At 32.0% G+C, this 22,480-nt stretch overlaps 2 protein-coding genes, 1 non-coding gene and 1 pseudogene across 3 annotated transcripts in view; 2 read left to right on the top strand and 2 right to left on the bottom strand.

Moving 5' to 3' along the window:
• The first annotated feature begins 5,012 nt into the window (after window positions 1–5,012).
• Window positions 5,013–5,892, top strand: LOC145038051 (18S ribosomal RNA; annotated as a pseudogene).
• A 2,524-nt stretch (window positions 5,893–8,416) lies between these two features.
• On the top strand, window positions 8,417–11,531 carry LOC145036853 (PHAF1 protein At3g51130). Its single transcript, XM_078985348.1, has 14 exons — window positions 8,417–8,667; window positions 9,092–9,174; window positions 9,249–9,323; window positions 9,418–9,485; window positions 9,565–9,670; window positions 9,761–9,821; window positions 9,910–10,076; window positions 10,151–10,261; window positions 10,331–10,444; window positions 10,550–10,649; window positions 10,745–10,821; window positions 10,895–10,999; window positions 11,087–11,147; window positions 11,235–11,531. Exons 1-13 carry the CDS (start codon window positions 8,571–8,573, stop codon window positions 11,135–11,137), a joined length of 1,215 nt encoding a protein of 404 aa, XP_078841474.1. The 5' UTR covers window positions 8,417–8,570; the 3' UTR covers window positions 11,138–11,147; window positions 11,235–11,531.
• A 590-nt stretch (window positions 11,532–12,121) lies between these two features.
• On the bottom strand, window positions 12,122–12,194 carry TRNAE-CUC (transfer RNA glutamic acid (anticodon CUC)). Its single transcript has one exon. It is a non-coding gene; the product is annotated as a tRNA-Glu (tRNA).
• Window positions 12,195–18,713: 6,519 nt separating this feature from the next.
• LOC145036852 (putative serine protease EDA2) overlaps window positions 18,714–22,480 on the bottom strand; it is a 3,810-nt gene continuing 43 nt past the window's right edge. The window contains exons 1-12 of the mRNA XM_078985347.1: window positions 22,151–22,480; window positions 21,797–21,922; window positions 21,546–21,701; window positions 20,708–20,890; window positions 20,254–20,370; window positions 20,109–20,162; window positions 19,956–20,027; window positions 19,681–19,874; window positions 19,489–19,583; window positions 19,323–19,397; window positions 19,140–19,223; window positions 18,714–19,046 (exon numbers count right to left, since the gene is read on the bottom strand). The exon at window positions 22,151–22,480 is cut by the window's right edge and continues 43 nt beyond it. Coding sequence (XP_078841473.1) covers window positions 18,931–19,046; window positions 19,140–19,223; window positions 19,323–19,397; window positions 19,489–19,583; window positions 19,681–19,874; window positions 19,956–20,027; window positions 20,109–20,162; window positions 20,254–20,370; window positions 20,708–20,890; window positions 21,546–21,701; window positions 21,797–21,922; window positions 22,151–22,309 — 1,431 coding nt within the window. The 5' untranslated portion in view covers window positions 22,310–22,480 and the 3' untranslated portion in view covers window positions 18,714–18,930. The remainder of the gene's footprint in view (window positions 19,047–19,139; window positions 19,224–19,322; window positions 19,398–19,488; window positions 19,584–19,680; window positions 19,875–19,955; window positions 20,028–20,108; window positions 20,163–20,253; window positions 20,371–20,707; window positions 20,891–21,545; window positions 21,702–21,796; window positions 21,923–22,150) is intronic.

Genomic DNA, 22,480 nt, shown 5'->3' with positions numbered 1-22,480 from the left:
GCTGACAAGGGTGACCCGTATCCCATTCAAACTTATGCCCAAATATTCATTTCTGGTCCCTCCCTATCGATTCTTTTTCAAATGAAGTCCAAAACTTACACTTCAACCCCTGCCTCCATAATATCTATTCAATTTGAATCCAAAATTAACCAAACCACCCTCAACCTCCATAATACATTACAAACCAATCCAGGGATTACATTTTAACCCCCGCACCCTCAGTTATATCTTTTAACCCCCAAACTAACTCCATGCTACTCTATTTCGGATTAAGGGCTATGTTTATTAATTTGTTTAGTTGCTTATTAAATAAACATAGTGTTGCATTCATGGTTAACTTGGTTAACTTTTTTGCAAGATCAGTTCTAAAAAGTTCAAATTTAGTGCGTAAGGTTTGAAAAAAATTACACATGGTTTTTTAATTTTAATTTTTGTTTTTTTTTTGTATATTTTATTTATTTTTGGTTTTTTTATAAATATATACATTTTTTATTTGCTTTTTTTATATATACTTTAATTATTTTCATTTTTAATTTTATTTTTCAATAATTTGATTTTTTTACCTTTTGTTTTTTAGTGAATATATAGGGTATATTAATTTTTTTGTTCATATTTTTTTCGTATTATGTTTTAATTTTTTCATATTTTTATTATCTTTTATTTTTTGTCTTATTTGTTTTCCAATTATTATTTATTTATTTATTTATTTATTTATTTATTTTTGTATTTTTAAGTTTTTATGTATTAATATACTAGAGTATATTATAATTTTTGATAATTTATATGTTTTATAATTTTTTTATTCAAGTAAATAAAATAGTTATGTTTATATTTGTAATTTTGGGTCCAACTTACTTTTTTTTTGTTTAGTATTATTATATTTATGTTACGAAAAATAAAAAATAAAAAAAAATTAGCTTGTTTGTTGAGAATTAGTGTTTCAACGTGTTATATAACTTGCAAAATACATCATATTTATATATGTGATATAAATAGTTTAAATTCAAGATAATATTTTTCAATTTGATAATAGACTAAAAGAAAGAACAAAAAAAATAATAATAGTCGGTTTCTATAAAAAAAAAAATATTGTTATAGTAATTTATATTGAATTCAAGTTCGTTTACTTGAATCAAAATAAATAAAACATTAGAAGAATCGTAAATAACTAAAATAGATAAAAAAAAAAAACAAAAAAAAGGTAAAAAGGTAAAAAAAAAAAATCAAATTGTTGAAAAATAAAGTTAAAAAATGAAAATAAATAAAATACATAAAAAAGAAAATAAAAAATGTATATATATTTATGACAAAATTACAAAAATGATCCCTGTGATTTGTCAAAAATAACAAAGTTAGTCCCTATTAATTTTTTTTGATGCAAATGGCCTTTGTGGTTTGCAAAGCTTGCACAGATGACCATTTTTACTAACACCGTTAGTATTCAGCTGTTAGGAACTGAATTAGCAAGGGTATTTTCGTCTTTTCATGTATAAAGGGACATGATTCGCAACTTTGGGTAAACCATGGGGACTATTTTTGTAATTCTGTCTTAAAATGATAAGAATGATAGAAAACGAGGAGAGAAGGATTCGAACTCGATACCTCCTTCCCACCTTCTTATTCAGCCAAAACTCTAACCAACTAGGTTAGAGCCAAATTTGTTGTGTATTTCCGAAAATTAATTAATATTATATAAAAACGTAAATAATTAATAATAAAAAAATAAAAAAACATATTTAAAAAAAATTAATAAAACAAAATATATTTTCAGCGTATTATAAAAAAAATATTTTTTACAAAATATTTACTTGTTTTTTTACGTATTAGTTTTACATAAAATATTTTTTTATGTATTTAAAAAAATACGTTTTCGTATACTATGTTATTACATTGCTATGATCCTAAAACATATTTTTACGTTTTCATATAAATTTACGTTTTTTTTTTCTTTCACATAGAAAAAAAAGTTTTTTTTTACGCATAAAATATGTTTTTTTATATATTTAAAAAACACATTTTCGTGTATATATATATATATATATATATATATATATATATATATATATATATATATATATATATATATATATATATATATATATATGTTTTTACGTAAAAACATTAAGAACGTGATAACATAACGTAAAAATATGTTTTATGATCAAATCAAAACGACTTATATTTTTTACGTAAAAATGCGATTTTTTACGTAAAAATATATTTATGTAAAAATATATTTTTTACGTAAAGCAAACTAAAGACATTTTTTTACGTATGGGTGATTGGTCCCTCCCCCATATAACGTTTTTTTTTTATTATACTTAAAAACGTTAACATGATAACATATTATATGAAAACGCATTTTTATGTTAACGTCATTAGTTTGTTTTACATAAAAAAAATATAAGTCGTTTGATTTGATCCTAAAACATATTTTTACGTTATGTTATCACGTTCTTAATGTTTTTACGTAAAACATTTTATATGCAAATGTATTTTTTAAATATATAAGAAACATATTTTATACGTAGAATTTTTTTTTTTCTATGTGAATGAAAAAAAAAAACGTGTTTTTATATGAAAACGTAAAAATATGTTTTAGGATCATAGCAAAAATATATTTTGTGTAAAACAAATATGTAAAAAAACAAGTAATTTTTTTGTAAAAAATATTTTTTTAGAATACGCAAAAATATATTTTGTTTTATTAATTTTTTTTAGAAAAAATATGTTTTTTTTTTTAATTTTTAATTATTACTTATTTACGCTTTTATATAATATTAATTAATTTTCGAAAATATACAACAGGTTTGACTTTAACCTAGTTGGTTAGAGCTTTTGCTGAATAAGAAAGTGGGAAGAAGGTCTCGAGTTCGAATCCTCCTCTCCTCATTTTCTATTATTCTTATCAGTTTAAGACAAAATTACAAAAACAGTCCCTATGGTTTACCCAAAGTTGCGAATCCGGTCTCTTTATACATGAAAAGACGAAAATACCCTTGCTAATTCAGTCCCTAACGGCTGAATACTAACGGTGTTAGTAAAAAGGGCCATATGTGCAAGTTTTGCAAACCACAGGGGCCATTTGCATCAAAAAATTAATAGGGACTAACTTTGTTACTTTTGGCAAACCACAGGGACCATTTTTGTAATTTTGTCTATATTTATAAAAAAACCGAAAATAAATAAAGTTTATAAAAAACGAAAAATAAAGTTAAAAAACCATGTGGTGTAATTTTTTACAAACCTCAGGGACCAAATTTGAACTTTTTAGGACTGATTTTGCAAAATAATAAACCAAGTTAACCATGAAACTCATTAAGTGGGCTAGAATGATAATTCTGCAAGAAAGTTGTGGCCATAGCAATAATAAAAAAAGTATTAGGGCTTTTTCCGATTACACGTTAAAAATTTAGGGCTTTTATAATATTAATCTTTTTTTTTTAAGGCCACAACTCTCTACAGATCAAGAAGCTAGGTCTCATCCATTATTCACAATCGCATACCATTCACCCCTTTCTCTCTATCGAACGACCCCTACTTGAGGCCGACCACCACCACAACGATGTTTGTTGGTTCCTTTGACGCTACCGACCTCCACAACGACCACCACCTATGACCTGCAACATGATGTCTTCAGGAGGAGAATTCAAGTTCCATGTGTTGATTTCGACTCCCTGCTTTGGGCTTGGTGTTGATTCCGACGACCTACAAAGATTTCGGCACCTGGTTTCGTCAACTGCTTCAATTCCCCTGATTCTAGCTTCCTCTTTATGTCCAGCATCTCCCATTTTCTCTAGGTATGTCTCATTAATTTTGTTATTTGGTTAATGATTTTGTGATGTGTTGGTAATTTAGGGTTACTGATTTTTGTCCACCCATTTCAAGAAAAGTTCTTTCACTTTTCAAATCCCCTATCGAGGACACTGTACAAGTTAGAATACCCAAGAAGCTTAAAGCTAAAGCTAGTACCCAAAAAGCTTTAAGCTAAATGGACTATGTTACATGTATGATTATATGTCTCTTTTTGTTTTCATAACTCCAAAGATTACATTTAAGATGTTTTAATCATATTCATATGGTGTTAAAATGTTAATGCATAGCCCTATGAGGCCATGACATCCATTCGGGAGGCTGCGAAAGAAAATAAAATTAGTAAGATCATCTAAGAATCATGTAATTCATTTCATATTAAATTTTCAATGTTTGTTAATATTGTTATAAATGATTGTGGTTTTTAAGGAGGTGAGGAGACCTTTGCTAGTAGTGCTCTCGGTGAAGGTGAGGGGAAGGGGATAATGTCATTGGCAGTAGGTGAAGGTCTAGTAGTTCAAGCAGTTTTAGCAATGATTTTGATTATCATCAAGTGGTAACTGTTTATATGGATGATTCTTAAGTCATAATCAACTTGTTAGCTAATATTTCATCAGTTTTCTAATAATTTTTAATGTTGTTAATATGCAAACAACAAATTCAAATAGTGATAGTTCATTTGAAGATGGATTTGAATGTAGGCTATTCCCCTACAAGTTGAATGACATATATTCAGGTCATTCATCAATTGTGGTGTCTTCTCCGTTTAAAAGCTTGACACTCAGGCCAACCCATGGTCTGATTGTTAAATTTGCTACTACTGTTGATCCCAATTACGCTTCATTGAAACCATTAGGTACATAGTGTTGGTAAAAATTGTTTTGGTCAAAACTGCCCATGCACACTGTTTTTTAATGTTTTCTCACAGTTTTCGTCCATACTACCCTGGCTCATTGTTTTTTTTAGTAAAAAAATCGATTTTCAGCATTCTGTTTTTATAGTAAAAAAAATGGATTTTCAAAGTTTTGGACCAAACTGCCCCTCCCTATCATTTTTATAATAAAAATAATCGATTTTATGGTTTTGGTCCAAACTACACTTCACATTCTTTTTAGTAAAAAGAAATTTTGTTTTTCACAGTTTTGGTCCAAAGTACCCCTGCTCACTATTTTTTTAGTAAAACTAATTCTATTTTCATACGTTAGGACTTGTCCTTTGGGTTTGAGCTTATAGCATGTGGATTAATGTGATGCTTCATCTCAATGTATTGTAAAAAGATGTTCTCTTTCTTCTCGTTAGCCATCTCGACAGTGAATGTTTCGTTTAATGATTGTGGTTTTTGTTTGTGTTTAAATTTATGGCTGACGAAACTCCTCTACGCACCACTATCAAAGAATATGCATGCATACGAGTTATCGAGAAGGAACGTACCAGAAACTACTGTGGGATTAGCTAGTTGGTGAGGTAATAACTTACCAAGGCGATGATCAGTAGTTGGTCCGAGAGGATGATCAACCACACTGGGACTGAGACATGACCCATACTCCTACGAGAGGCAACAATGGGTAATTTTCCGCAATGGGCGAAAAGCCTGACGGAGCAATGTCGTGTGGAGGTAGAAGGCCCACGGGTCATAACTTCTTTTACCGGAGAAGAAGCAATGATGGTATCTGGGGAATAAGCATCGGCTAACTTTGTGCCAACAGCTGCGGTAATACAGAGGATGCAAGCTTTATCCGGAATGATTGGGCATAAAGCGTCTGTAGGTGGCTTTTTTAAGTCCGCCGTCAAATCCCAGGGCTCAACTCTAGACAGGTGGTGGAAACTACCAAGCTGGAGTACGGTAGGGGCAGAGGGAATTTCCGATGGAGCGGTGAAATGTGTAGAGATCGGAAAGAACACCAACGGCAAAAGCACTCTGCTGGGCCGACACTAACTCTGAGAGCGAAAGCTAGGGGAGTGAATGGGATTAGATACCCCAGTAGTCCTAGCCGTAAATTATGGACAGTAGGCGATGTGTGTATCGACCCGTGCAATGTTGTAGCTAACTCGTTAACTATCCCGCCTGGGTGTATATATATATATATATATATATATATATATATATATATATATATATATATGTTTTGGTAAACACAATAGTTGAAACTGTCTAAAACAGTCTTAAGTAATTTTGGAAATGTTTGAACGTTTACACAAAATTAATTGTGTTGCACTTGTATTCCCCCCCCCCCCCCCCCTCTTAAAAACATGGAAAAATAGTGAAAACGTAGAGGGTATGAACTCACCTCTAGTGTGTTTGCGTTCGGATAGCAAGACTGTAGAAATGATCCTCATGCTAGCATACGTGGAAATAACGGTATCCATAATATTTAAACGTGTAATCGTATTTAAATTAGCGAAATAAATAATTAAAGTGTTAAGCAACACTTAATTTATGTAAGGAATACTTACAAAAATTATCGAGAATTATTTGGAGTGTTTATTGGTGTTTTCGGTCGAGCCTTCATCGAAATCCCTTGATTTCGGTCTTAAAACCTCAACCGAGAACCAAGTTCACGACCCTAGAGGGTTTTCGGTCTGGGTGAGTTTTCGTTCCAGGTGGTTTTCGGTCGGCTTGAAGTTTTGAAGATTGTTTTTGGTGTTCTTGGTGAAAATTATGAAGATTTGAAGTATTTTGCTTGAAGTTATGAATGTTCTTGGATGGTACTTGAGAGCAAATTGGGTGTGTTTTCAATTGAAAAAGTGAGAAATAACTCAAGTTTTCGTGTAAAATTACTTATACCGAGAGGGTTCTCGGTCGGAAAGGGGTTTTCGGCAGGGCGGGTGTTTCGGTGCAATGTTCTTGGATGGTACTTGAGAACAAGTTGTTTCATTATATGTGTTAACAGTATGGGTCGCACCATTTACATAAATTAGAACTTCATATTTTAAGCATAAGAAACTTATACATTTTTGTATTAAGCTATTAAGACTACAACTCATTTATAAAGGAAATATTAGATTTTTTGGAAGAACACACTAATATTTTCAAGGAACAAAGAACATACATTTTCATACAAAATGCTTATAAACTCACCAACTTAAATGTTGATACGTTTTCAAAAACACTTGCATTCTCAGGAAACCAGTAGACATGTACACATATGTTTTAAGAAGATGGAGCATAGTATTATCACGTCTTTGTTTTTGCTAAAGTTTTGTTGTCAAACAAATAATGTTTCAAACATAATGTAAATTATATATATTTTCAAAATGATGGTTGTGTTGCTTTGATTACTATTATTCAATTGTTATAATACTGTACATGATGTCATCCGCCCCCGAACGTTTCCGTCGTTCCGGTTTGGGGGTGTGACGCCTACTGCTAGGAACATCGTACTTGAGTATTTCTCTTTAAGATGTGCTCTGTCAATGATAATAATAGGACACAAACATGTTTGAAACAGTTGAGCTTGCACAATAATTTAATAGATTAGTCATTAAATCGAATACACGTATAACTAGAGTTGGAATTACTTTTTATCTAAAAATATTACCGTGCAACTGATAGCCATGAAAAGTATTTAAATTTGTTGTTGTAACCTATGTGTAACGGTCCTTGTATTCTTCATCTCCAATTTGTAACCATATATAAGAAGTATTTGAAAGTTTTTTCGGGGTTTCTCAATAGATTTAGAGCATATACGTACGTATTCCATATTTGCCAGTATGAAATAGGTACATTAAGATGGTCATTTAAAGTTCGTTGGATATGTTTTCCCCACAACATATTACATGTACTATGAACAAATACCAAACCAGAAATGCTATTCGTTGTTGTGTTGATTCAATTCTTGTTTGTTTTCCATTTGTTTTGTTTTTTTCATCACATATTCTCACCATTACTTCTTACTAATCACATGTTTAGGTATAATACATTTAAAAAAAATGATACCTTTTAGACAACATAAACTAAACAATAATTTAAAATTATAATGAAGTTTGATTATCTTATCAAGATACCTCTAAAGATATGTTCTAAATAATAAAGGTTAATTCTTTGTAATATTCTCACGAACAACAATAAATAAAGGGAAATCATCAAAATAATAAATACATTTGTTGTACGATAATAACTAAAATGTTTTCTCAGTGGTTAATCATTTGAAAATGTTAAGAAATTTTCCATTTTAAATTGATATCTCCACTCTATATATATATATATATATATATATATATATATATATATATATATATATATATATATATATATATATATATATATATATACAAATTAAACATAAAGAAGTTGCATGTCTAAGACAATGATGATATTTTATATACTATTTAATTATATTGTTTTTCACATGGAGTAATATATGGATGGTTAAGTGATTAAAAATGAACGTCAAGTCATCAACAATAAAATTCCAGCAATAATTGAATACGTCTTCAAACGTCAATACCAACAAACTTAAAGGTAAATAATTGTAACTTTTGCTTTCCAAAAAATATTATTTCAATCAGATCAGGTACATCTTTATCTGCTTAAAGTACAAACTGTAAAGCACCGACCCATGCGTCACCAATACGATCCATTCATGCCGTGTAGTGGGTGGCAACTGAACCGATTAAGCATCCATTTAGAGAGAACCGATCGCGATAGAAACGGGTTTCGTAGAGTGTCGATTGCTGTGAACAAGATTTTCTGGATTTCGAAAAATCGGAGAGGAGAATCATAAGTGAAATCTGTTTGTTATTATCCATTTATTATTATGTTGCAGAGACCCCGTAGAAGGTGTGAAGGCACAGCCATGGGTGTCATCGTTCTTGATCTTCGTCCCGGACTCGGAATTGGTCCTTTTTCTCTCGGTAAATCTTCTCTTAATCTTGATCTAAAGCTGTTCTTGATTTCCATAGAAAGTTCGCTATTCATGGAATAAAGGGTATTAATATGTTTCTGATTCAATTAATTTTTTTGGGGATAATAAGTACTATTTCGTTTCCTAAATTGGAGTACATCTAGTTCAAAATACGAACCGATAGATTGATTCTGTTCGTTTCAAGTGAACAATAAACCGGAAAGGGGGATTTCAATGGAAGTTTTGGTTTCATAGGGAAGTTGTATTCAACTATTTATGTCGATGATCTTCCCAATTTGTAATTTCAGTTTATGTTAATCTTACTCCTTACTGAAATCGGAGTAGATTTACCCTAATCTATCGAATCGAACTCATATTTTCATCATCTTTCTAAAAACTGATTTTGTTATCGGCGATTGATGATTTCGTTTCAGGAATGCCTATATGCGAAGCATTTGCACAGATAGAACAACAACCCAACATCTATGATGTCGTTCATGTCAAGTACTTTGATGAGGTTTATAACAACTAATGATTACAGTGTTTTCTTTCAATGGTGCTTTGTTAACACTTGATATTTCTTCTACACAGGATCCATTAAAGCTGGATGTTGTAATAAGCTTCCCAGATCATGGCTTTCATCTTCGTTTTGATCCATGGTCTCAGGTACTCTATTGTCCTCTATCTATATCCTAACATACATTCACTCCACACTTATCTTTATTATGTTCAAATCTTATAATCTCGCTTGTTTTTTCAGAGGCTTCGTCTCATTGAGATTTTCGATGTCAAAAGGCTTCAAATGCGCTATGCAACATCACTCATTGGGTACAATTTACAAATGATACTATGAAATATGAAGGGCATTTTCGTCTTTTGCTAAACACTCAACTTTATAATGTTTCAGAGGTCCATCAACTCCAGCTACTTTTGTAGCTGTTTATGCTGTATTCGGGCCAACATTTCCTGGAATATATGACAAAGAAAGAGGCGTCTACACTCTTTTCTATCCTGTAATAAACTTTAATCCAAAACAATATAATTTTAATTTTAATTTTAATCTTCATTTCAGTTTTCGAAAACCTTTTTTATACATTTTTCAGGGGTTATCATTTGCTTTTCCAATTCCCTCTCAGTATACAGACTGTTGCCATAATGGAGAAGGTAGATTATAATTCTCTCGATTTCTAAACATTATTTAATTCCAAAAATAATAATTTATTCTAACTTTTAAATATTTTCAACATAATAGCCGAATTACCCTTGGAATTTCCCGATGGAACTACTCCAGTGACATGTCGTGTATGCATATATGACAGCTCAGCAGACAGTAAAGTTGGTGTCGGATCACTGATGAATAAAGCTTCCGCCCCTTTACTTCCTAATGGTAGCCTCTACATGGAAGAAGTCCATGTTAAGGTAAGGGCATTTTCGTCATTTCACTTATACCAACAATCTAAATCTTTTTTTTTTTTTTTTTTTTTTTTGTTCAGCTAGGTGAAGAGTTATGGTTTACAGTAGGTGGACAGCGTATCCCTTTTGGTGCTTCTCCACAAGACATTTGGACTGAATTAGGTCGACCAGATGGAATTCATCAAAAACAGGTTTCTATTTTGAATAATTTACAAGAATAGTCCCTGTATTTTATGGTTTTGAGCAATTTTGGTTTTTAGGTCGATCAAATGGTGATTCATTCTGCTTCAGAGCTACGACCTAAAACAACTCTTTGTGGAGATTACTTTTACAATTACTTTGCTCGTGGATTTGACATATTATTTGATGGCCAGGTTTTTTTTTTATATTATGATTATAAATTATGTTTTAATTTCAATATGATTTTTTTTATAAGATGTTGTGTTTATAATTTTTATATACTTGTTTTAAATTTTCAGACTCATAAGATTAAAAAGTTTGTGCTACATACAAACTATCCAGGACATGCGGATTTTAATTCGTACATAAAGTGTAATTTTGTCATCCATGCTACAGAGTGTAAGTAATTAATTATCTAATTACTAATTTCTTTTTCATCACATAAAGTTTTAGCCACTTGTTTTATTAAATAATATTTTTTTGTTGATATGAAGTTGATGGTGCTTTTCATCAAGATATGAATTCCCCAAAAAGTAGGATTACACCTGGCACGAAATGGGATCAAGTCAAGGTTAATATTGTAATTTTATCACTACTCAAAGTTTACTAATTTTTAATTAACTTTAAAAAATGGCATATAATAGGAAATTCTTGGAGATTGTGGAAGAGCTGCTATTCAAACACAAGGCTCTACAAGCAATCCTTTTGGGTCTACTTTTGTGTATGGCTATCAAAATGTTGCTTTTGAGGTAAAAATTTAATTACTCTTTATTTATTTATTTTAGTCTTTTAATGTTTATGGATATAATTCAAACTAATTTTGTTGGAGTGAATAGGTTATGAAGAACGGGTATATTGCTACTGTGACTCTATTCCAGTCATTCTAACTTCTTTATGGTAAGGGTAAAATGGTCATTTTCGGTCACATTTTATCCATACAAGATTTAATGGGGAATGATTGTTTTTGGGATTTTTGTGTTGCAGAATGAAGTGGATATATGTGTTGTACAGATGTAAGAAGCAGTGTTACCTTTTTATCTTTTGATAAAAGGGAGAAAGTTGTTAGAACGTGAAGTTGAAAAATGTACAGTGTATAATTTGGAGATTTGACATTTGTATCACATTATTGTGTGATTTCTGTCTCTCTAAAAAAGAAAAAAGAAAAAGGAAAACAAAGTGATGATTGTAAAGGGTGTTTTTTGCACCAGACTTTCTTGTGTTATTGTTATTGATTTTTCATGTTATTGGATAGGAAAATGAAGTTGCTTTGACTTGTTATAATGATGGGTTCGATTTGTAGGGCATGCATACCAATCTATACAAGATATATCAACATTAATTATTAATGTTTATTTATATAAGTATTTTTTTTTATAGTTTTTTAACGAGGGTAAATCCATAACAGCCAACTTTGTTAATCTTCTGAGTTTGTGAATTCTATAGAATACATTCATCAAAGAACAACACTTAAACATGAAATCATCAAGTCATATTGGAATTCTTCAAAAATATTAAAACATGGAAACGTGGCCATATATGTGAAAGCCCAAAAGAAAGTAGTTGTAAGAACAAAAAAGAGCAATATTCCTATTGATTTTGTAATAATGGATTAATGGTTACAGTTATAAATAGAGCAATATTTCAGTTGACATCCAAGTTTGGGTAGAAGGAAACCTTTTTTGATGAATTCCATTTCCATCGGACATTTGATTGAGGCTTGTAACTAGAAACAATATGGAAAATGTAAATTTGTAATCAGCATCAGTTTAAGAAAAAACGATGCAGCTTTTCATTTAAAGAGATTTGTAGAGAAAATTCTGTGTTGTACTATTAATTTTGAACACAATACGTAGGCTAAGCATATAAAAAAATTCCGTTGCCGGGACTTGAACCCGGGTCTCTCGGGTGAGAGCCGAGTATCCTGACCAACTAGACTACAACGGATTTGTGATTGTTGTTAGATCTAAAAGTAAATATCATTATGTGTTACTTTCAACGTTTTCACTACACACTTTTTTATTCACACAACGAATTTTTTGTAACTGACGATGAACTGTGTGAGACCCTAACTTCCTACTGGTTCATTTTAAGTATTTGCAGAAATTGAATTCGTTTATTGGGGAATTTTGGCATCATCTCTCTTGATAAGTGTCATTAGTTTGATGAATATTTCTAGTTAAAGATCATTTGATCATCTGTTTTTTTATTTTATTTTATTTTATGTTTTTTATGATTAGTTAAGTTGCAAGATTGTTTGTTTACAATATCAAAATTGGTTTTCTTCCCAAAATTTCTGAGAATTAAAAGTAACGTTTGGGCATTTTACTTGTGATTCAATGTGACAATCTTATGAATGCATCTACCCTTGTATAAATATGCAATCCTTGGCCATATTTAAGAGATTCACAAAAAATTAAGTTCATTGAATTAATACTATTAGTATTTTTTAAACACTAAATATAAGTTCATTGATAGATAATATACAAAAACAAATGATTAAATATGAAAAAATTGAATGCTCGGTTCACTATTAAGTAATTTTCCCAAATGAATTTACGAGAATTAAAGAACGACTTTTGGTTTTCTTTGAACGATATGTAAGATTTTATTAAGAGTTTACTTTACTAAACAGATAGTTGTATGATTATCGATTTGCAAGAGGGTTAAATTACAACCTCACATAAATTATAAACCTAATGGGGTCTACACACTTGCATTTCCACATGTGAATTGCATGAGTTTTGTTTTTTCATGTAATTAATAACAACCATTAATAAAATAATCATCCCTAAAACTCTGTATACAATTTTCGTCCCCTCGTCACATATCATCTCCAAAGTTTGCTAAGCTCCAACTGCCATATCAACAAGTTACCATTCCACATGTCCCCCTCTTATTTGCCAATTCATTATAGATTTCAAAAAATATATCTTTCCTTATTATTCCTTAAATTATATAATATATTAGGTTATTGTCAATGTAGCCCAACAAAGTTACGTATAATGATTTAAATGGTCCAGCATGACTTCTTCTTCTTCTTCTTCTTCTTCTTCTTTTATTTATTTATTTATTTATTTTTTTTTTTTATTTTTTTTTTTTTTTAAGAGCATATACTTGTGTTTACCAATTAGAAAAGTCATGTTATCCATTTTAGCAGGTTAACCTGCCTCGTCACTTGCCAAGTAAACATGTGAGTTAACCTGTTAAGTCAATACTGAGTTGACTCGATGACACCTGCAAAGAGTAATTATTGTCTTTAATTTCCACCAACACCCCTCCAACCTTACCCTATCAATATGATTGAGTCCCAGGCACACGTCTCAGATTAAAAGGGGACACACCAATGTGGGGTTTAAAGTAAAACAACCCTCAAACTTGTTTACCATATTCGAGCCAACAATCATCTCGAAGAACCCTTAAAAAGCAACAATGTCGTCTCCACCACCTTCCTCCGACTCTTTAAATTCTAGTGAAGACATCAACTAGAATGTGCTCCAGTCAATCTTCTGTGATTATGGTCAGAAGATTTCAGAAAACCAATCTAAAAATGCAACGATTAAAGGAGCAGCCAGGAAATGACTATATCATATACATAATCGAAATAATGGTGGTTCGTGGTTAAGAAACTTATTAGTATGCAAAATTTCTATTTTTTTATTTTTATATTTGTTATTTTTTGGCGAAATATATAATAGACATGTCTAAATGACATGCATTTTGTAAGTGAAATCCAATGATGAATGAAAGATCTATCTAAATGATAGACATTTTGTAAGCTTGGGTAACGTTCTTTGTTCATTGCTTATGATCGTATTTACTTGTTAATTGTCATAAAAAATTCTGTTGAAAGTGCAATAGTAATGGAAAGAAGGAAAAAGTGGGGATGATAGTGACCCCACATGCCTTGCACAGTGGGGGTAATATAGTGTTTTACATGTACTACCAATTACTTAAAGTTTCTTTTATATCTACTTGTTTCATTCTAGCACATTGTTTTCTTCTTCAAATTCTCTCCACTGTGAAGCTACATAATGAATAACATGAAATGTGGATGTGGAGCTGAGGCTATAATAAGAACATCATGTACTACCAATAACCAGGAAGGCCCTTTTATGCATGTCCCAAAAGGTAATTTACCATTTGTTCAATTTCTGATGTTAACCCTAGTTTTTTTAACATGTACTAATTCAAGCAAATAGTTGGAATCAGGATGTTCATTCAGGTTTTATAGCTTGGGTTGATGAAATACAATGCAACAATGAAGGTGTGATCATAACAGGGTTGTTTAGGTCGAATAAAAAGCTTCAGTCTGAGGTCTTTAAGTTGAAGGTGTACCTAATATGTAGTTTTTTTTTTTTTTGGTTTAATCATGTACAAGCTGTAATGAAGGTCATTTGGGTTAAATTATGAACAACTTGTAATGTACTTTGTTTTGGTTTGTATGTTTAACTTGTAATGTACTTTGTTTTGTTTTGTATGAACAAGTAAAATATTAGACCACATGTGTTAACTGATTTTACAAGGACCACATGTTCCCTTGTAACCTAACCAAGTTAACATTAATTCCTGGAACTATTAACCCAATGTTCCCTTAGGTAACATGCACCATGCACGATCAAGAAAACAAGTACATATATTTCTTAAACAAACCAAATTTCTGAAACAACATAAGTAGTAAAAACAAATAAACAAGTACATATGTTTCTCAAATAGAAAAATTCAATACAAATCCAAACTTAACAACCTAGTATAACCCAATTCCAAACATAACAACTAAGTCCAACCAAACACAACCAAGTTAATACATAACAATTTAAACGAAATCAGATCCTAATCATTAAGGTCCAATGGGTTTGCACTGGTATCTCCTTTCCCATCTTTACCCTTCATCCTCTTAGCAAGTTTCATCTTGATGATTCTCTCCGATTTCATTCTTTTACACTTACCTAATGTTTTGTGTTCACTTTTCCCTTCATGCACTGATTTTGATCCATTGCTTCCTGCACCAACAATTGTGCTCCTTCACCATTTTCATTGACTCATGTTCCTTCATCATTTTTATTGACACCTGTTCCTTCACCATTTTCATTGAAACCTCCCACTCCTTCACCATTTTCATTGACACATACTCCTTCACCATTTTCATTGATATATGTTTTCCTTTTTTCCACATGTAGTTTTGGCCTCCTACCAACTTGAGGTTTTTGCACTTGAGGTCTTTCAGCTCGAGAACATGTGACCTTGTTATGCTCTATTTTTTTACACACACTACATGATATTTTTTCCCCTGTCATAGACACAGTGTGTCTTGGGCGCTTTTCTGATGCATCTCTTCTTCTATTAACCTGTGATCTACATGGTATTCTTCTCTTCATTAGTGGAAGAGGTGGTATGAAGTCAGTAGGTGGCCACATATTATTACCATTCATCCCATGAATTAGATACTTATAAGTGTTCTTGTACACTGCACCATAGAACATTGTATCCATATAACCACCTACATCTCTATTCAGAAAGGATATAGTTGCAACTGAATGTATGCATCCATACCCATTAAGTTACCACACTCTACAAGTATAAGTCTTCTTGTCTAGGTCAACAACATAGGACTTAACCATGTTTCTTGGTTCAAATTGGTTTATACCACTTGGTAAAATCTGCCAATACCTATTGTAGACATAACATAAGTACCTATATACAATTATGTGTGTAAAGATATAGAAAGCACCTTGAAGCTCTTTTTAATTGATTCATTAAGAGTGTAATTGCTGGGCAAGTCTTGTAATCAGACCATAAACTACCTTTGATCTTTAAATTGTATATTCTCTCCATAACATACAATCTAATATCCTCTAACATGGTGATTATTGGATTTTTCCCTGCATCCCTGATGACAATGTTGAAGCTCTCAAATAATCCATTCTCCACTGCATCATATATACTTACCTCTTGAAAGAATGCTTTACTCCAAGATTTGGGGTTTGTTTCCATAAGATAAGCAAAGGCTGTAGGGTTAAGCACTTCAATCTCCTTCATGACAACATTGAATAAAGGCTCAGTGGATGCCTTGCTTGCCTTCCAAAACATGGTTTCATAGTGCACACCAATGAATCTTTTCCTAAAGTTGGCAACAATATGCCTTGCATACTGCCTATGTTCAGTAGTAGGCATTACTTTCTTCATAACCTCTAACAACCACTATACAACAATGGTAACATGTTAGATAAAATGAAACCACCAACTACAATATTAAAAAGTAGGAAGTAAACAAGTCACCTTATGCTGATACGACATTAATGTCATACCAAAACCATTATCCAGTTGAAGGTCATCTCTAAGGTTTTCTAAAAACCATTTCAATTTTCTTTGTTCTCTACACAGACAACTGGCCATGCAAAATATGTGATTATTGGCATCTCTTCTATAGCAGATATAAGCTCTCCACTACATAACCCCTTTAAGAAACATCCATCTAAATTTATAACCCTTCTGCAGCTCCCTCTCCGCCCTTGCTTTAGCCCATCAAAACACAAGTAAAACTTGATAAAATAATTGTTACCATCTGGCATAGAATTGACATCCATTTTGACTGTTGATCCTAGATTTGATCTTCTAATCTCCTCACCATATGACCACAACTTTGCATAGTGCTCCACTAACGTTCCTTCAATCAGTTCAATTGCATACTTCTTTTCTCTTTTACACTGTCCCATACTTACATCTATACCAAATTTCTCTTTAACCTCATCCATAAGTAGCATGACACTAAACTTTTGTTTCTGTCAGAATTATGTTGTGTAATGAGTACCTATCCAGGAATAGTTCACAATTGAAACTAACTTGAAGTTTCTTGCACAGTTATGCTCATTTATGAGACTCTTAATTTGGAAAGACTTTTCCTCACTCATCCAAGAAGTCCACATCCTAAACGTACACTGCCCAGAACAACATACTAATAGTCTCATACTATCATTTTTTTTTGTAACATAACGGATAACCATTTGCTACAACATAGTTACACATCATATGATTAAGTTGTTTAGGACTCACAAATCTCATACCTAATACATGTTTCTGCTTTTTCCAATGAACATTCTCATTATAAATAGTCTGGTCAGTAGACATTAGCTCATCCTCTTGAGGTGGATCATATGTGTCTTCACGAGGTGGACTGTAGGGGGGGGGGGGTTGACTTGCTCCCTTGGTCACAACTTACTCAGAAACTCATCATCTTTATTTTTGTGACCAACTTACTCAGAAACTCATCATCTTTATTTTTGTTCATAGGAATACACTCATCAGGTTCAATGTCCACTTCCATCTGGATACCATCATCTTGCTCGCCTTGTAAATCTTCCCTTGCACCTTGGATATCATCCCTACCACCATGTAAATCCTGCATGTCGATTCCATCATCTGTATCCATACGATCGTGCACTTCTTTATGATCTTCATTTGCGCCAGATAATTGGTCTAAAGAACTGCAAACTTCTGCTTGCTCTTCAAGAATCCATTCATGTACATTAACACCAATATGGTCCATATACGTCAATTACACAATCCGAAGCATAACCTACTTCAATTAGTTCCATATAATCCATGTCGGTGGCGATTATTCTCAATCCATCATGAAAATCAATATCGGGCATGAAAAGTACACATTCACACATCTCTCAACAACGAATCTTTCAAGGAACTCCATAAAAATTCGTTATTATCCATTCCAACAAAATCAACATCACCAAACCTTTGCTCGGCTCCATCTGAGTAAGTAATAGAGGGGTACCTGGTAAAAACTCTAGCAAAATGTAGATCAATCTTCATGAAAACGGTCATAGCAACGACAAAGTTCGCCGATTTGAGAGAACACTTGACGAAAAGGGTAGGACCGAAGAACAGTTGAGCAACGAATTTCGATGAGGAAGTTACAGAAGAAAGTATTCGAAAGAGATAGTTGTGGGGTTTAAAACGTACAATATCTCTCATTAACTCCTATATACATATATCAATGATGTGGCCTAAATTAATCTAATTGGATAATACATGGAATTAGAAAATTATTACGTGGGATAGGGGTCATCGGGTGACCCCTTCATATTTCCAAAAGTGCCATTTAAAACCAAAAAGTACAAGTATATGCCCTTAAAATGCAAAAAATAGTCACAAGGAATCATTTAAACCATTATACGTAACTTTGTTTGGTTACGGTGATAATAACCCAATATATAAATTTGGGTAGCGGCTTATTAAATATATCTTCGACCACCCTCTTGCCCAAGGTCACAACCATGTCCTTCGACGTGTCTCGATGCTTGTTCACTCCATGACAAGTCAACTCGCCCCAATTTTCTTCACCCATAAATAGTATTTCCACACATTAACCTTGGAGGACCATATGTACAATCTTAAAATTTGGTTTGCTTTGTGAGCCATAGAGATCATATACATCAATACTGTGTAATATAAGTAAATGAACAATAGAGCTCTTATTTAAAAGTTCAAAACTTACACAACAAAGGTCATATAATCTTCGCGATGTGACTATGACACCAGATGCAACTCATAGAGATCATATACACCAAACGATAGCAACTATACATACATTCGTAGGGAAAGACATGATTCCCTCATGGGAGATTGGTGATAATTAGTTAAGCAACATTCATTAATTACTTCTTATCTACATTGAACTCCAACTTGCAGCATGACACTCAGACAACCACAAGTCTATATATTCTGTCATTTGTTCTCGCACTTTGTTAACTGCTTCGGGTGAACTACAATTTTTAGAATTTCCTGCGACATAAAACATAATTCGAGTATATTAATTGGGAAACGTTATTAAAGTTATTAGTCAATATATGAGAGGTGTTGATTGTCCAAATTAACCTTCGAGAACTAAAGGAGACTGGGGGCATCCTCGTAAATCACTTCCATGCCCACAGTTATGACACGTGACTATGTATGCTGGCACTAAGAAAATATATAAAAACAAAGGGTTTAATTTCATGGTGGAAAAAAGCTCAAAAAAGTAATTTTATTTTTTATTTTTTATTTTTTATGGGAACTTACTATTTGGAGATGAGATTTGTTTGGACGCATGTCGCCATGGATCTTGTGATCCATTTGTAAAAACTATCTTCGAACCTACATACGAATTTGCCCTTAATCTAGACAACATTTAATGTACAAAAAAAAAACCTAACAAAATTTTTTTTTTCTTTTAAAATTTTTATACCAGCAATATTCGTGCCCCCATAGTACAAATTTGTGGCATCAACCTCAGGATAAACGCCTTCTCCAAAAACATTTTTGCATAAATCCAAGTGATACCTATTACATATCAAAAAGCAAATTTTAGATTATCATATAAGTAAAAAAAATGGTGAAATTAAACGAACATTAATATTATATCATTATTTGCACATGCCTTAAGTCGATCTTTGAAGAGCGAATACTATCATTAAGAGGCGCCACTTGAAAAAACGCAACTTCACTACAAACTTGGAACCACCATAATCGATCAGTAGATTCAGGTTTCTTTAAATATTCTTGAGTATATCCTTCTATATCAACTCCAAAAGTACCAATATAATATTCGTTTACATATTTTGCATACGCATCCTTCAGAAAATAGAAATTTTTTATTTTTTGTCAAAACAGAATTCGAGAAAGAAAAAAAAAATAATAAAAACAGAAAATTACCACTAAATCCTCGTTAGCTTTCTTGGCCTCGGTCATTGGGGTGCAAAGTTTATCTGGATTTCCGTATTGAAACTGAAAAATATTTATTTATATTTATAACATTCGTCAAAAAAAAAAAAATGCATAAAAAAATAAATTAATAGATAAAGTTACCACTACGGCTGCAGCATCCGCTAGAAAATACATAAAATCAGCATCGATGTGTAGCTGAAATATATTTTATAAAAATAGACATCAATGGTTTGAGATTTTAAAAATTATATAGAAGTGGAAAATATTAAAATATAAAAGTAAATACCGCAGCAGCACCGAATTTAGCTTTGAGTGATTTTCCATCTGATGGGAGTCTTCTTTCAACAAGTTGAGTCACTTCTTGTAATATAGCTTTACATTCTGGCCCTGCTGACTCACCCATCTGCAACCGAGGAATTAAAAAATAAAACCGTGAAATAAAAAAAATTTAAATAAAAAAAATTGCAAATTTCAAGGCGCAGTACAGGATATGACATAACCGGTTATACTGTGTTTGACGTGACAGTGACAAGTGACAGTTGACGGTCGAAAAAGTAATAAAGGATGTACTACGTTTGACGTGACAGTTTGACAATTGACAGTTGATGACTGATAGGGAAATTTGTGAAAACAATTGTAATTTTTTGTACAAACCAAAAAGGTGGAACAAGATGGGATAGGGTTCACAGTTGATCTGTCATCTGTATAAAATACGTATCTGATATAAAATGTTGATTCACCTGTTGATCATATTGATAGTAGTCGAGAATAGGATGAACTACACCAGAACTTGCAAGGCTTCCACACGTTAAGTGTGGGAATTTTAGACGAAACCATGCACTAAGAGCTCCAGCATACGAGATACCAAAAACAAACCACGGGTTCTCAATGTTTGTTCTATTGAGCTTCGAATTTAGGGATTCCTACAAAATCATTGAAAATAATATGTTATACTAGAATATAAACACTATTTGAATTATGAAGGTAGTTGATTTTACTAAAGATTTTATTTTGGGAATGTTTGAATTGTGTAAAAAGTTGTATTGTCTACAACAAGATATTAGGGTATGAAATATGAATTCTATTGTTTTGCATTCGAGTTTGTATAAATATTAATACAACTCATATATAGCAATTAAATATTAACGCATTTGTATCATTATTTATTTAAAATATAGTGATTTTTATTTTGGGAATCCAAAATCCATATCTTCACTTCACGTCTAAACAGAAGTATAAAATCGTCAGTTACTCATATTAAGATAATTCATTCGGTCCAAAAAAGGTCCAAAAAAGAAATAAACTTTATGTATAGAACTCGTACTCCAGCTAGACATCATTATTTATTTAACGTTTTACCCTAATAAGGGGAAAAAATATTCGAGAAAATCACAGCCCACTTGTGGAAATTAAAGAAAATAATAAACAAGGGCAAATTTGTAAAATGTTGAGCTTTAGGGGAAACCTCATTTCTATTACTTTCCCTGTTAAGTCTATATGTCCTTAAGTCAAAAAAAACAATCATATATAACTTACCTCATTAAGTCAATTAAGTCAAAACATTCATATATAACTTGCCTGATAAAACTGACGAAAAGAAGCCAAGTCAAAAAGCGCCTGTTTAGATGACAAAAATTTCAGATTTTCTGTAGTGAAAGTCTTAAAAGGGGAACTTTTTCCATAGTAGCGATGTTCAAGAGTAACAACAGCAGCTCCAAATTTCTTAGCCAAAACCTGTATGAAGTTCAAAAGCATCATCATTATTAGTGTTTCAATTCTTCAATTACAATTAAAACTCCATAAAAGCAGCAAGAAAAGATCAAACGTACACCCATATAGTCATTGGTTATTCCACGACATTCAGATTCCCCACATATTACCAAGAAGATCGGTCCATCAGGAATCCTGAATTCGTCTAAGTATTCATAATACCGCTGTTGAAATTTACGATCATCCTGTATTCACGAAAAGTTCAAAATTCATAATCTTGTTGCAGAATTCGCTTTAATTAAACGACAAAGCAACTCAATTCAACTATTGAAACTCGGAATGCATTCAATCGGATAGATTATAAATTGAAAATTACACCCAAAGTCAGCTTGTAAAGAAAATCATCGAAACCCAAAATCGTAGATAACAATCTAACACATGCATAGAGATATAGCAAGAGAGAGGATTCATACATAGGGGGAAAAGTGATCGAGAGTCTGATTCAACCACAAAGCTTCCTTCGTAAGATAACTGCTGCTGTTGCTACTCATACGATTGATTCGAGAAGTTAACCACCCATTACAGGCATTAATCATCAACAGCGACCCAACAAAACCCAGTAACGCTCTCATTTTTTTTTTTCACAGTTCTTCTAATTTGTAGTTCAAACCTAGTTTTCTCTTTGTTTTCACTAAGGATTAGTGCAGTTTGAACAGTTTGATGCCTTTTTTTTTTGAGCGTGTTATCAGATGCTAGTTCTATGTCTGTGGGTGTCTTTGATTTTCTTCGAAGTCTTCTTGCGG

Source organism: Lactuca saligna, chromosome 3, assembly GCF_052625555.1.
Source record: "Lactuca saligna cultivar CGN05327 chromosome 3, ASM5262555v1, whole genome shotgun sequence".
Taxonomy (NCBI): Eukaryota; Viridiplantae; Streptophyta; class Magnoliopsida; order Asterales; family Asteraceae; genus Lactuca; species Lactuca saligna.
The sequence above is the reverse complement of the archived record's forward strand: the minus strand, read 5'-3'. Positions and strand labels throughout refer to the sequence as shown.

Bases quoted from the DNA above. Each gene is read 5' to 3' on its own strand.
- LOC145036853 (XM_078985348.1), top strand. From the start codon at position 8,571: ATGTTGCAGAGACCCCGTAGAAGGTGTGAAGGCACAGCCATGGGTGTC. The intron at 9,324-9,417 runs GTACTCTATTGT...TTGTTTTTTCAG, and splicing joins GTTTTGATCCATGGTCTCAG to AGGCTTCGTCTCATTGAGAT. The intron at 10,077-10,150 runs GTAAGGGCATTT...TTTTTTGTTCAG, and splicing joins TGGAAGAAGTCCATGTTAAG to CTAGGTGAAGAGTTATGGTT.